The sequence below is a fragment of the Cardiocondyla obscurior genome, linkage group LG28 (genome assembly GCF_019399895.1).
Source record: "Cardiocondyla obscurior isolate alpha-2009 linkage group LG28, Cobs3.1, whole genome shotgun sequence".
NCBI lineage: Eukaryota > Metazoa > Arthropoda > Insecta > Hymenoptera > Formicidae > Cardiocondyla > Cardiocondyla obscurior.
In genome coordinates this window covers 617,196-631,395 of record NC_091891.1, presented here as the reverse complement: position 1 = coordinate 631,395, position 14,200 = coordinate 617,196, and the positions used below count along the sequence as shown (strand labels likewise).

The window sequence follows — 14,200 nt, the reverse complement described above, 5'->3', positions numbered from 1 at the left end:
ATCTCGTCATTTGCATCGTTCACGATTAATCTTCCTGCTGGACCGTTCATTCGCAGTCCGCGCAGTAGTATCCTGGGATCCATTATCGCCATTTGTGTCGGCACAACAGAAATCAGTTAGAACTCGTGAATTTCTAAAGACCGTACGACACGTAGAATAATACCACGTCGAGTTTAACGATTCTCAAAGATCATCGTTAATATAAGTCAGAATTCTGCTCTTTAACTCTACTTTCGTTTATTTCATTCGTATTTATTTTTTTTTTTTTTTAAGTGCAAATTTTTTAAAGCTTTTATATTGCATTATTTTTGTAAAAACATATACAACAATAATTCTTATTCCCTCTCTTTTTTTTTTTAACTGTGTGCTTCTTAATTTTATTATAAAATTTAAATACAAGTAGACTTTTAACACGAGTAATTAATAATACAAAAAAAGTTTGAAGCTTTTCTCGGTACTTAAGCATCTTTTGCAGCTAAGAGGTGCTGAAAGATTCAATTTTCATTCATATCTTAAAAATCTTGTGTTACAAAGAAATTGTCATAATAGATCGCTCTCCGAACATAATGGTAACGTCTATATCGAGAATCGGAACTTAGTGCCCTCCTTCATTGGTGGCCAGAAAAGGGTTTTGACAAAAAAAGTATCAAGTATCCGCGAAACGAATTATCTAACGCGTGTCGAACCGTGCTGCCGGTCATGTTCTCGCAAAAGCAGGACAATGCCTTTGCAATGGGCTGCAGCTCTTACCTCTTCATAAGACGAACGATATATCATTACAAAGTGCCCGCGACTAAACGATGCGTTTGACAATCTGAAGGAGATCATTGTGCCCGCATCCTACTATGGTTTCCCTAAAGAGATATCGCGGCCGCGAGAAAGAAATTTCACATTCGAGAAGAACTTCTCGGTCGTTATCGTAGCGAATCTCTCCTTTAAATCTACCGGCTCGCGGGCGTGTGTCCTACAATGCGTCGCGCGGTAAATTCTCCGCGTGAATTGCTTTAAATTAAATTCCAGAAACCTTTTATGTTAAATTTTCATACCGAGGTAAAGAGAACGATTGTTCGCAGATGTCGCACACGCACCGTCAAGGCAGTTAATTAGCGACACGTTTTACTGTCAACATCTCGCGCATTTAACAAAATGTCAATGCTCGCGATTGCAAGCCCGATCCTCTATGAATTTTTGATCCGAGCGCACACATATGTATACGCATTATATCGGTGGTAGTTTACATAATTTTCTCGCGCGAAAAGGAAAGCTGGGCCAGGATCAATGAGAACGAGGGAGGGATCGAAGTCGCGGTGCGGGCAAAGGAACCCTCGTCCTGCAAAATATCAAAGGCTCAGTAGGGAAATTGAAAGGCTTTGTATGGAAATAAGAATGTATCGACTGCCCCCGAACAACCACTCATCCGGGGACAAGATTTTAGAATCTTGCATTTAAACGCTTTGTCGCAAAATATCGTAAGAAGAAAGAAAGAAGGAAGCGGAGTTTTTTATATTTATTTCACTCGGAATGCAATTTTTATTGAAGTCATTGCGCAATCTTGCTGTGACTCGGTATGCATTTAATAATACAAATTTTAATAATACGTAATAATATATGAGGGATAATAAAAGATTATTTTTCATTGTATTCTATTAAACTAAAATTAAAATTAACATTTATTTACATTAATAACTATTAATTTATAAATATTCTTTTTCAATTGGCAATGCTATCTACTCAGAGATGTCGGAACTAAATTTTGTACACATTTCTAGACATCTTTACCATGAAAATCAATATGTTAAATTGATTTTGCAATTTTGATATTAAACTAACTTAAGCGCAATTCTTCAGAGTATGTACTTTAATCCTGGAGAAGGATTTTTTATTCCGCTTAGCTAATTTAAAGATTAGTTTGAAATACGAATAGATGATAAAACAGACGCTCCAGGATCTCCTTAATACACTTGATAATAACAGGATCTGTTTTATCAATTGTGAAACGATATAAGACATGTTTGGCAGTGAATAATTCGAAGAGTTATAAAAACGGATTTTAGCAAAATTTATTTTTATTCACATTTTATCTGTATTTAGTAATATGCTCCCATTTTAGATTTTCTTCTAACTTTGTAAGTTTCTATATTTTGTTACTTTTACTCTTTTTTAAAAAAGAAAATCGTCATTCAAATCTTCTTTTTTTAATTTTAATTTTAAGGTTTATTAATATTAATAATTAGAAAAATGACAAATTTATCACTTTCAAGGTACTAACATTTTTTCGAATGTATACACGGCTACGCTATTTTCCTACTTACCGACATCAAAGAACTTTAAAATTCAAATTAAAAAAATAAAGGAAACTTGAGTGACGATTTTTCTTTTCAGGAAACATTAAGAGCATCGAAATGCACAAATTTACAAAGATAGGAAACATTTAAAGGGCGTTATTCCATATGTATTTTTACCGGTGAAATAATTTTCTTGTTACAGACATAATTCAGACAAATTCCAACGCACTTGATATCCTTTGAAGTCGGTCTCGTCGAAGCAGACCTTGAGCTTGACCATGAGTCTGGGCATATTTCTCCCTTCGGCGCCGCGAATCAAGTATCGGTAGATGATCCATGTTGAACGAGTCCTGACCTAACCTATTCTAGGCTATGTCTCTATCCTCCCATACAGACAAAGCCTAGGAGAGGCTAAATCAAGTTACTCGGTTCTCCTTCCGTCGAGCCTTCTTTTTTCTCTTCTATCTTTTTTTTTTTTTTTTCGTCCTCGTCTGCTCCGCTCTTTTTGCAGCCACCTTCCCACGGTAGTTTCCGTTCGCTCACAGTTATCCTATGGTGTATAATAATTATTAAGATAACGCTTGATTGTATTTAAAATGATAATGTTAATAGAGCTAACTACGCAACGTTTTTTCTAAACAACCGGCGAATCTTTCTGTACGACTTGCTGCCTTTCGTAGCTGTCCAATATCGCACGATTTTTACGTTTCACTATCTCGCAGCTATAAAGTGCCAATCACTCGAGGTGTACGAAATTCCAGAATAATCCGAGGCTTTAAAGAAAGTCGAGAAAGAAATCCGTTGTACGGAATCCATTACACATTCTCTCCGCGTCTTTGATATTTAAATTGCAAAATTATATGTGCATACATTATAAAGTTAGCCTTGAATAAAATAACGAAGTAACGAGAATGAAAGAATATGAAATCACTTCCAGAACTTCAATGAGACAGATAAGTGATTAAAAGTTAAATGGATCTTGTCATTTTATTTATCTATTATCGTCATATATAAACGCAAGAAGCTCTATAATATATAAAACTGCAACTAAACTTTTTTTTTTTTTATTATAAATATAGAAAATAATCGCTGTAATTATTGAAATTAAAAGAAGGAGAATTGTTCACAATGTTAATAATTTGCAGAGAGCGTTAAATTTAACGTCGGTGAAAAATTAAAAATTGGAAAGCTCGATAGACACGCGTAAGAAACATAAGTAAAGGAGAGGAAAAGTAACGAAAGAAAAGAAAGAAGAAATGTCGATTTAACACTACTGCGCGTATTCTTTTACGAGGAATCATTTTTGCGACGGTGGTCCAACCGACCGGCACAAAGAAAGCGTGTCACGCCTAAAAATACGCGGGGCACGCAGGCAGGTAGACGTGGAAAGGTCGTAGGGACCCCAGTCGGAATACGGAAAGAAGAAAAAGGAGAGAAACAGACAAGAGAGAATTGCACAAGAGACGGCGATTTGGTATTCAAATCGCCGGGCAGGCGCGCGCCCATTTCTTCTCTTCTCTCTCTTTTGCAAGATCTGTTTCTCTCGAATCAAACGTGCAATAAAATATTAAATTAAAATGCATAGAATGCGCGTGAAATGTAGCTTATTACAAATGGAACTAAAGAAATCTAGAAAAGGCTTGAGAACGCGGTGAAACCGAGTGGTGAACTGATATAAGAGAAATCTTTGTTATAAAATTCTTTATTTTTACGCCCAATGTTTTAACTAGCGCGAAATTATTTTACCTACATTTTTTTAACTGATGGATAGATTCAGGGAATTATTCTTATCGATTTTATTTTTTTTTTCCTCGACGTTACGTTATTTCTTTTTCCTCGTCTTTATATTATCGCGTTATTAATAATTTTTCGAATACCCATGCACTTTCTAAAGCTGCCGCCGTTATGTAAACGTTCGACTTATTCTCGAGTAAGTGCGTCCAAGGTCCCTTCTCCACTACGATGGCTCCGCGATTGTATCGACGTGTTGAAACGCCAGTTTATAACTTTTGAAAGCGGAGAGAGAAAAAAAAAAAGTCGTATGCGTGACGCGTAATTTATATACGCTTCGATTGCTAGCCAAAAATGAAAATCGTAAGAGCGGTGCAATCGCTTTAAAAGATTTCGCTCGAAATGAGATCCTAATGTCCACACTAAAAATCGCTAAACGGCAACGATGTCACTTCTAAACCAGCATGCTGTACGCAGCTCATTTAATTTCCCTGTACTCATGATTTCTCCGCTTCGTTATCGCTGTGGTATATAATCGCATTCGTTCCCCGATGACGAAAGTCCATTCCGCTGCAGCTATGTAGCAATCTTGTACACACATGCACACACAGGCACATACGCGCACGTGCGCGCGCGAGCGTACGTACAGTTCTCTCCACGAAGATAACACTGCGACGGGGATAAGGGTCAAAGGATACTCGATCCAGCGCGTTGGAGAACCGAATCGTTCGGAGACTTCGATGCCCGCACGTGCGATCTCTTTGCATATTGCGAATGGCGAACGGCGACGTGATTACATAAACGGAAGCGCTCACGATGCGGCGTATTTCCGGAAGTCTCACTTTCTCCGGCACCGCCTCTCTTGGAAAATTGCAGCGAAGAGGACGATAGTCACGAAGGACCACGTTACGATAACTCCGTTTTGCCGGGTGCACTTTCGCGGTAACATAAAAAAGAAGAAAAAAAAAAAAAAAGAAAAAGGAAATAGGAAGGAATGTCCTTCCTATCGTGATACCACACTTGTAGAGACTGCGGAAAAACCGTCGGCGGCTCGCGAGGTCGCGATCGGTCCCCACTGCGGCGACGACGACGACGGCGGCGGAGGCGGCGGAGGTGGCGATGGTGATTTCGCGACGTCCTTGCGGAATTTCTTGCGGCGACGAGCGAGACCAGACAGGGCGATCTCTTTCACCTCTCTCTATTCCCGATTCTTCGATTCACTTACGATCGCCGGTTTAATCGGCTCGAACAATTTAATCGAAATCATGTGGTGGGCGGCAGGGTGGGTCACACGCGCGAAAGACTTAGGCGCGGAATCGCCGTGTACCTGGTTTGTCCGTGCGCGTACGTGGCCAGCGTGCGTAAGCGAGAATACCCCGACGATGACGAAGACGATGACGATGACAGCGACGACGATATCGCCGGTATGCGGTATGCGGACCCACCAACCACACTAACCGGCGGACTAACCGCGGGAGGCTAAAACGCGTGCTCGCTCACTCGCTCGCGACGATAATATATGTATCTATGTGCGTTAGTTACGTGAGAGAGAGCGGGCAACAGCAGCAGCATCTTTCGAAGGCGAGCCGTTCGTGGAGGGAGCTCAAGGTGGAGAAGGGAGATCGTATACTTGTTCAGTAAGCCGGTTTTCCTTCTCTCTCTCTCTCTCACGTTCGACACACGTTCGTCCACCTGTCCCTCTTCGTGTCTCGCCATGGATTTGTGGAGAGATCGGGCCCTCCAATCGCTTTCGGCCGCTTTTGGCCGACTTCTTCTGCGAAATTAATCGAAAAAGATCGCACGGAGCGGAGTAACCCGCAGCTTTTTTTCTTGAAATTGAGTAAATTGAAAATTAATCACGACGTCGGGAAAAAAAAGGGCGAGAAGTGAGAAATACGTACGCGAAAATCATGTGGGCTTTAAAACGCCCTAGATAATTAGTCCCTCGAATTTTTCTTTCCTCGCAATAAGCGACCCTTGATATTACAATAAAATAAATTCGAAAAGGCCTTTTCCAAGGATTTTTTTTCAGCGTTACTACTTCTCAGCTTTAGTTTCCACACATTTTATTTTTTATTCATTTCTAAAGTACTCGACGTATCTCTCATCGAGATTCAACCAAGGTCGCAAGTATCACGCGAATTATCCCGGGTACCACGATACGGTTAATGCACGTGCCCTTCACGCCATTCATCGCGGGAGCATTCAGAGCATGTGATTCGTGAGATATTCTTTGAATATAATTGAAATGTGCTGCAAATTTAAAAAAAATTAATTAAAAAATTAAAGATAATTTAAGAACGTAATGCGCGGTCCATAAAGTTATAGGAAAATGCTTTAACCGCGCATTCAAAATGAATTTCATGAATCATTTGAGCAAATAATTCAGGCTGCGATCGAAGAAGCGATGTTCTCTCAGATAACTCGTATCAGTTCGAAAATCCCGGGGAGATACCGTTGCTATCGTTTGCGACATTGTTTATGTATACCAACGGTATCCAACGGCGGCAAGTCCGGTACCGTAAAAAGTTACCGCTCGGATACTGTGCCCCATTTATGGCCGAGGCAACTCGATGGAGTGTGGAAACCCGCGCAAATAAACGCGACCTTCTCGCATGAGGAAGTACACGACGTGTGCTGGCACGCGTGTTTTCAGCGCCGGCTTGAATTCCGCTTCGTCGCCTTTTTTGTCCGCGAACCAAAATACGCCCGCGCCTTTTACACCGATTGACCAAGACATTTTATCAAAGAAGCATTTCCTTTGGCTGCCAGATACAGTTTTACAATGACACGCTCAAATTTCCGATTCTGTCCGCCTCTTTTTCTCGATCTACATGTGTTTCTTTCTCCTGTCCGAAATTCGTAGGTGGACAAGTCCGAGAAGCGGGACCGACTTCGTCTCACACTCGCGAATCCTCCAGACGCCAGGAATGTCGATGGCTTTAATTAAACGTCGGTCGCATTCGCAAAGGTATCTAGGTAGATTTTATCGCCGGTCGTCACACTGGTTGCGAATACGATCACGATGATGCGCAACGGCTCCATTAACTGGCGGACCAACCTACGACGGAGACCAACTTTTTCGCGCGCGAAGAACGCTAGAACGCGACTCCGATGAAACGTCCTCCGCGAGACGCGATACTTATCTCTCTTTTTTTTTTTTTTTTTTCAATACGTACGCACCCTACACTTATTTTTAATAAAATAAAGCCAGCAATTCTTGCGAGTTTGCGTGCAAACCAAGATGGCAGACTATGATAATTTATTAACTAGTCCGGCGAGTCGGTTCCGCTGGACCTGTTGGAAGGCTCGATCGACCGACCGGCTTGAAACGCGAAAGCATCTTCGTTCGAGCGAAAAGCCGCTCGTCTCTCCCCACGTAGCCCGACGTAACATTCCTACGCGCGAGACTTAATTAATCTATAATTGAAACTCCTCTTCCTTTGCATTATCCAACTGGTAACGCCAAAGACGAGCGAAACTCAGTCGTCGCGATGCGGAAAAGGGAACGGAAAACGACAGTCACTAACGATCGTAATAACGTCTGTTTCTCGGCAACGGCGTGTGGTAAAGAGCAAAGTTCAGCGTTCCATGTCGTTTTACCTGAAAGCGGTCTTCGAACTTGTGGCCGGACAGCCTGAAGCCAACAGAAATTACCTTTTAACGAATTAAATTAATTAAAACGGTTAAGTAAATTGTCGTTGCAAATTGAACTGATTCCGTCTGTACACTAAAAAAAAAAAGTTGTAAATTCAATTAAACGGTAAAGTTGCGGGCTGCCACGAACGTAAGTAATTCGTTCAATCCTAGTGTTATTAAACCAACTGCCATAATTATTAAAACAATTATCTGTCAAATTTGATTGACTAACAAGTACCAATGTTGCTTCAACTACTTGATATCTGTGGCAACTCGCAACTCACTTTTCATTAAATTTACAACTGTTTTTTTCTACGCAGAAATAAAAAAAAATCATCTACGTCTATTTAACCAGTTTCCTATTTTTAATAGAATTTTTTTTTAACGAGATCTGCTTTTTACCGCCCTCGTGTTATAGGAGTGGCTGATGAGGCTGGTTCTCGCGCAAGGCGATCTAGCGTGCAGCATCCATAATGCATCGACTAGTTTTTGTCCATCTCTTTGAGGCGTATATCACGCATATCCGCGTTTTGCATTCGCGGCTGATTCAGCCGCGTGCGACCGGTCGCGAGGACGGCCTCAACGAAACGTGAGATACGCGGCTTGGCAACTGGCTGGCCAAGTATGCTGACAAGCGGCTCCCTTCGAGGGTAATCCCACCTAATGGAATGCATAAAATTCATAATTGCACGCTCCGAACGTTCATAATCTATACTTAGGCTTTTACGTATTACGTAACCACGTGCGCGTTCGATGAATTTGCCTGACGTCGGTCGAAGAGATGCGCGACGACTGCGACATAAAAACGATCTTCCTCGGCGAGGGAATTGTGCCTCGTCCACGCTCGCGTCCCTCGAAAGACGGAAATATATTAATTAAAATAAAGAGGAGTTTATCTCGCACGATTCCCGACGTGAGATATCGAGCGACCGTTTATCTTAATTAAGAATTTCGCATTTTTCTTTTTTTTTTGCGCGCGCTGGAGCGATACGAGGAACGGTGTCGATACGGCTGGACGCGCGATAACGACCCCGATTCGCAAAGATACTGCGGATTCCTCGGCGCGGATCGCGCTCGTGGCCCTTAACGGTCCAACGCCGCGCCCCGGCAACCGACGCGACGAGACGGTTGTTCCGCGATGGCGAACGATCGGCGAATAAGAATTTAAATTCTCCAGCCGTGACGTAAAAAGTTTCAGCGCCGAAGGTGCTTCTCTTTGATGCGGCTCTCTGTCAACGCAAAGTTACATTTAGTATCCCACGGTTTGTCTCTTCCCCTGGTCTCCCGTACTCTAGTGTCGATTTTGCATCGGCGAAAGAAATTAAGCGAGCGTGTATCGAGTCCGAGAAATAAGTTTCTGTGACTTGAGGGGCAAAAGAAGTGAAATAAAATAACGTCTTCTAATTTAAACGTAAATGTCTTTGTCAATGATGAAAAATTGAGTTCAAGAACATAATTTAACGTGATCATAGTTTCGCGAACGTCCCCGGTAGCGTTCACGTGAGTAATAAATGCGGTTTCCGATGCGCCTTCGGCTTTAGGATGAGCATACCTCAATTTCCGGCTGTCTATGATTTTAATTGCAGAAAGACACGTTCTTCGGAGGGAAGAGAAGCGATCCTTCGCTCGCGGTATTCGCGTTACCTAGGGCTCTAATCTTTCGTCATTTTTTGCCGAGGCGAATCGTCCATTGAATTATGAAGCGATATGAGCTCGCGCGAAAGAGAACGGACGAATTTACACGGCGAATACCTTCAAACGTGATATAATAAATTTCCCGTTAGTTAAACCTAACACTTTGAGTAATCGTCAACGATTCGAAACGCACGGTCGAGCAAACGGCGTACACTGCGTGTCTACAACCGGTTGCCTCCGGCTGTCTGCGCGGTCGGCCGTGGACCAAGATCTATCGGTGTTTACGCGGCATGCCGTTTTCCGCCAGGAAAATTAATGGACACGCGCGTCGCCAGGCTCGTTCGTCTTCAATTTCTCACAATATCAACGCGCGTACCGCCTCGACCAGGAAGTCTTTTTCACCGCGCGAGTACGTCTCGCTTAATGTCAAAGCTAAAAACAAAGCGAAGACGGCGCGTGATTAATTTCAAGATAATCCAGCCGCGCGATTAGATCTGAGAAAACAAACGGGGAAGAAAATGATAGGAAAACCCTTTGAGATAAAGTGCTACGAGGAGAACTAACGAGAAGCCCGTAGTGGAAGGAAATGGATCGGCTTAAAATACCGAGGATTCGTTATGTCAAAAATTGATATACGCAACGTGGTGTAACGATCCGGTTGTGCTTTAACGTTCGCGTTTATCGTATTTCGCAATCTTTGATTCGATTGGCACGTGAGAAGTAATTTGTTCCTACAGCAAATATAAATCTGCCATATTGGTAGGTAATCGGTATTTCCCGCGTTATACCGCCGAAGCAACCTTGACATTTATGTCGATGCATTTTGCATGCGGTTTACATGTTCTCATTAAGCGTTGAATGAGACACGTGGATGCCTCGTTAAAAAATCACCGGATCACATCGCGAGACGAATAAACTCTGAATGAATATTGTGCAACAAGTTTTTTTTTTATTTTTTTTATTTTTCTCTCGTTAAATATATATTACAATTTCCGCGTACATTGCTCATAGAATTTTCAAAAAGCGCGTCACGCGTTTTCTGTTTTTTTCTTTTTTTTTTCTTTTTTTTTTGTTTGAGATTAAGCTCTTTCTTTCTCTTTCAGACATCCGTTTCTATATTTATGTGTGTAAATATGATTTGTTACTTCGCCATTTACACGCGTCGAGCTTATACAAAAAACGCGTAAACCTGTTTAAAAGCGCAAACATTAAATAATAAGCCGCTTCTGCGGCAATTGCGTCGCGCTACCGCAACTTCGCGTATTTCGTCTGCGTGCGTATTTTTTTCTACAATTTGAAAGTAACGGCGAAAGTGATTGCAAAGTGTCTAGTTTACCTTTAGACAGTTCCGGTTATTTAAATTATCATTTCAATACGTGCATAACTCGTATATTATTTTTTTTGTTGTTCTAAATACTAATATACAGACAAGTTTCGCTATTAAACTCCAGACAGATCGGAAATTGGAGGCTTTGGATGTAATAAATAGCAGACGACTCGGTAAAAAAAAAAAAAAAAGAAAAGAAAAAAAAATGGAGCAAACCGATTCTTATATCCAACTTCTTCGATCAAAGATCAATGTTTGATTTTCAGATCGTGATAAAACGATCTCGTTGTTTCCCCTCGACTCGTCCTAGAAATGTCGCTCTTCGATTGTACGACGGCCACAGCGAGCCAAGGGTTTTCTCCTTTCCAGGGAATCGCAATCGACTCCGTACCGCACGCAAGGTATTACCCATGCGAATCGGCCAAGTGTCCATCCCCCATGTTGTTAACCGCGACCGGCTCGGGACCGCAACGGAGGAAGGGGAACTCTTGGTCTCTTTACAACAGCCCGTACGTGCGCCCGCGTTATTTTCTCGTGTCGAGATAAGATCGGCAACCGCTAAAAATAGCGCGCGCACGAAGAGCACGACGCAGGAGTTCCACGAGGTGCCACGAATTCACGGCGATCCGCCGTCGGTGGGATTTTATTGAGATTGACGCCCCCTCGAAGAGAAGAGGAATGCGAAGCTTTAACGGGGCGCCTCTGCCGCCGCGTCTCCTCTTTCTCTTTCCTCTCTCGCACCTCCCGCGTACAAGAGGGCTTCTTACATTTACGTACATACGTATACATATAATACATACCATATATGCGGGCTGTTGACCGCTTTACATAACGAAAAAAGATACCGCAAAAGCTTTCACGACTGTTATCTCGGCGTCGTTACATCGCGCCGCGTAAATGGTTCAGCGCCGACCAAAATACTGTCTAATATAATTTTTTTTTTTTCCTATTTTTTTTTTCTTCTATTAATTGACGAAGCGTGAGGATGCTCGGAGGAACAAATGTCGCGAGATTCACGTGTCTCTAAAGTTATCGAGAACGAGGTATAGGATGAGAAGGTCCACGGCGCAGCCAGCGAAGGCCGCCGCAAGGCCGAGTGCCTCTCTTCATCGTTTCTTCATCGGTCTTCTTCTCTGACGGTAGTGAGACGACGTAACGAGAACGCAGTAATTTGACAGAACTGGATCCCGCCAGCCCATCATCCTCATTGAACGCAAAAAACTTCGAAAAGAATGTTCTTCTGCCGGAATAGGAAGAGAGATCGAAATCGAAGGGTGAAGGAGGGATCGAAGTGATCAAGATCGACGTCGCTCTCGTCAGCTGCGTCCGGCAGAAAAAGCTGCTTATCAACTGTTATAAAAATCGTAAATAAGATTGGCGTATATTCTTAATTTTCGTTGACTTTAGGAGCACACGTCAATCACATTGATCATTTTTACAACAGTTGCAAAGCAGTTTTTTCTGCTGGACGCAGTCATTCGGATTTCGTTTGAAGCGTGGAAAAGATTCTCCGAAAACCCTGTCTCTCGGGGAATCCTCGTCGGCATTCACGTCCGGTTTCCGTGTTCAATTTAGCAAAATACGAATGGAACCGTCGCAATTTCTTTCTTTCTTTATTTTTTTTTTTCTTACAGACTGTCTCGCGGATTCTTCTAAAAGAAATTCTCCTTTTCGCGTCGAGTTAACTCAAACGAGCGGGTGATCGGTGCCCGTGAACGTGGGCGCGCGCGCGCTCGGATTTTTCCATAAAACGAGTCCCTCTCCCTCCCCTCGCCGTGGATGTTGCTCAACCGCCGGCCGTGTATCGGGATCAATGACACGCCCGCGAATTCTCTCCCCCTGGTCGGAGGGATGCGTTTCTCCTGCGATCTTTGCGTGAGGCTGCGAGCGGCGGGCGGCTCGTATGCAGAATTCCAAGCCGCCGCCTCTCTTGAGTTCGCGCGCACAGCAGGACCTACTGGTTTCTATTTATACACTCTCGAGTACGAGGCCTTGCGAGAGTTGCGAGTGGACGCGCGGCTCTCGCCTTCGTGTCTCGACTCGAATTTGCCGCATCGCGCTGCCGCCCATGACGCGGTTTGATCCTTCGGTATCCCGGGCGTCCGAGATTTCGTTTAAACGTTTTGCTAGATCGAGAAAATCACTAACGTGCCAATAAATGCAATATTTTTTCGGATACATGCATAAATTTAAACAGATTACAAAATTGCAATACCACGAATAAATAAATGAGAAAAATGCGATGAGACGTTGTGATTTTCTTTTGACATACACGAGCTATATAAAATGCAATGCAATGCAATTACCTGTTGTAAAAAAGAATGCGATCGCTCAACATCGTGTTTCAATTCACAGGCAACGGCGTCGTTCTTAACCATTCGTTCGTCGCGCTCACTTACTCGCAGCTCACTCTTACGATTATACGTTTGAATATTTTTCTCAATAACGATTGAGAATTATATTATACAAAACGCTATAGGACAAGATGTACGTACGGTATTACGCGGGCAGCACACAGATGTCGGGTCGGTATCATTTAACGAGATCGATGTGCGCGATTTACAACACGTTTTAATATTCCGACTCGTTCTTGAAAATAATGGATGACACCATGTCTTCTACAATAACGGAGATGTTTAATTCGTTCCAAGACAGTCTGAACAACGAGCAGGAAGTGCGCGAGGTGCGTATCGATGTGTTCCTCGAGAATGAGATTCTATTAGGTTATGTTGTCGGCGTCACGATTTCTATTAAACATTCAAACGTAAATTTATTTTGCAATATGTTCTCGATATGACGGATTTATCGTCATTTTATCGTCACCGATTTATGATTTTTTTTTTTTTTTTGAACAAACAGGTTTTTTTTGTAATTTAATCTTTATTGGCGAACTAACGCGATATTTCTACTTTTGGCTTTGATTTATTCAAAGACGAATCGATCTAGAATTGTGCAACAATATCATGTTTTTAAAGTTTTGTAATATTTTTCTGTTTGCTGCAGCAAATTCGTGTCATTGTGAAGAACATTGAGAAGAGTTCTAGGGATATACTAATGATAATGCAAAATATTCACACAGTGGATCAAACGATGGAAGATAATATTAGTATGTTTTTGCATCTACTATCTTATTACTTGCTCATTGAATTTATATTATGTAATAATTTGTGATTAATGAATTACAGTTGTGTCAAAATATTGTTTCAAGGCAAGAGAGATATTTGGAGAAGTGAGGATACAATATGCAAGTCTGGCTAAAATAGTACCGAGCTATCAGTATTATCGTTATCACGATCAATGGCGTTTTATTACTCAGAGGCTGTGCTTTCTGGTTGCTCTAGTAATATATTTCGAGGTTAACCTCCTGGTTGACAAAAAAACTGTGGCAGAAATACTAGGAGGTATATAATACTTAATAACTAATTATGATTATATGTATGCATAACAATTTAAGAATAATTTCTATTGTACTTTTGCAGTAAAAAATAACAAAGAAGATGGTTTTCATCTAGATCTGGAGGATTTCTTACTGGGTTTGCTTCAGTTATCTGCTGAATTAGTATGTATTTTGATAAATAATTTT

General features: G+C 41.9%; 1 protein-coding gene across 2 annotated transcripts in view; it reads left to right on the top strand.

The window, feature by feature from the left end:
• The window catches only part of Trsn (translin), a 112,881-nt gene that overhangs the window by 97,719 nt on the left and 962 nt on the right, over positions 1-14,200 (top strand). Inside the window, exons 1-4 of one of the 2 annotated variants that reach the window (XM_070673461.1) lie at positions 13,070-13,300; positions 13,621-13,723; positions 13,803-14,018; positions 14,097-14,176. In XM_070673461.1, coding sequence (XP_070529562.1) covers positions 13,217-13,300; positions 13,621-13,723; positions 13,803-14,018; positions 14,097-14,176 — 483 coding nt within the window. In that variant the 5' untranslated portion in view covers positions 13,070-13,216. Of the gene's footprint in view, positions 1-13,069; positions 13,301-13,620; positions 13,724-13,802; positions 14,019-14,096; positions 14,177-14,200 lie in introns of those variants that run through there. The other variant, XM_070673463.1, reaches the window with a different exon arrangement.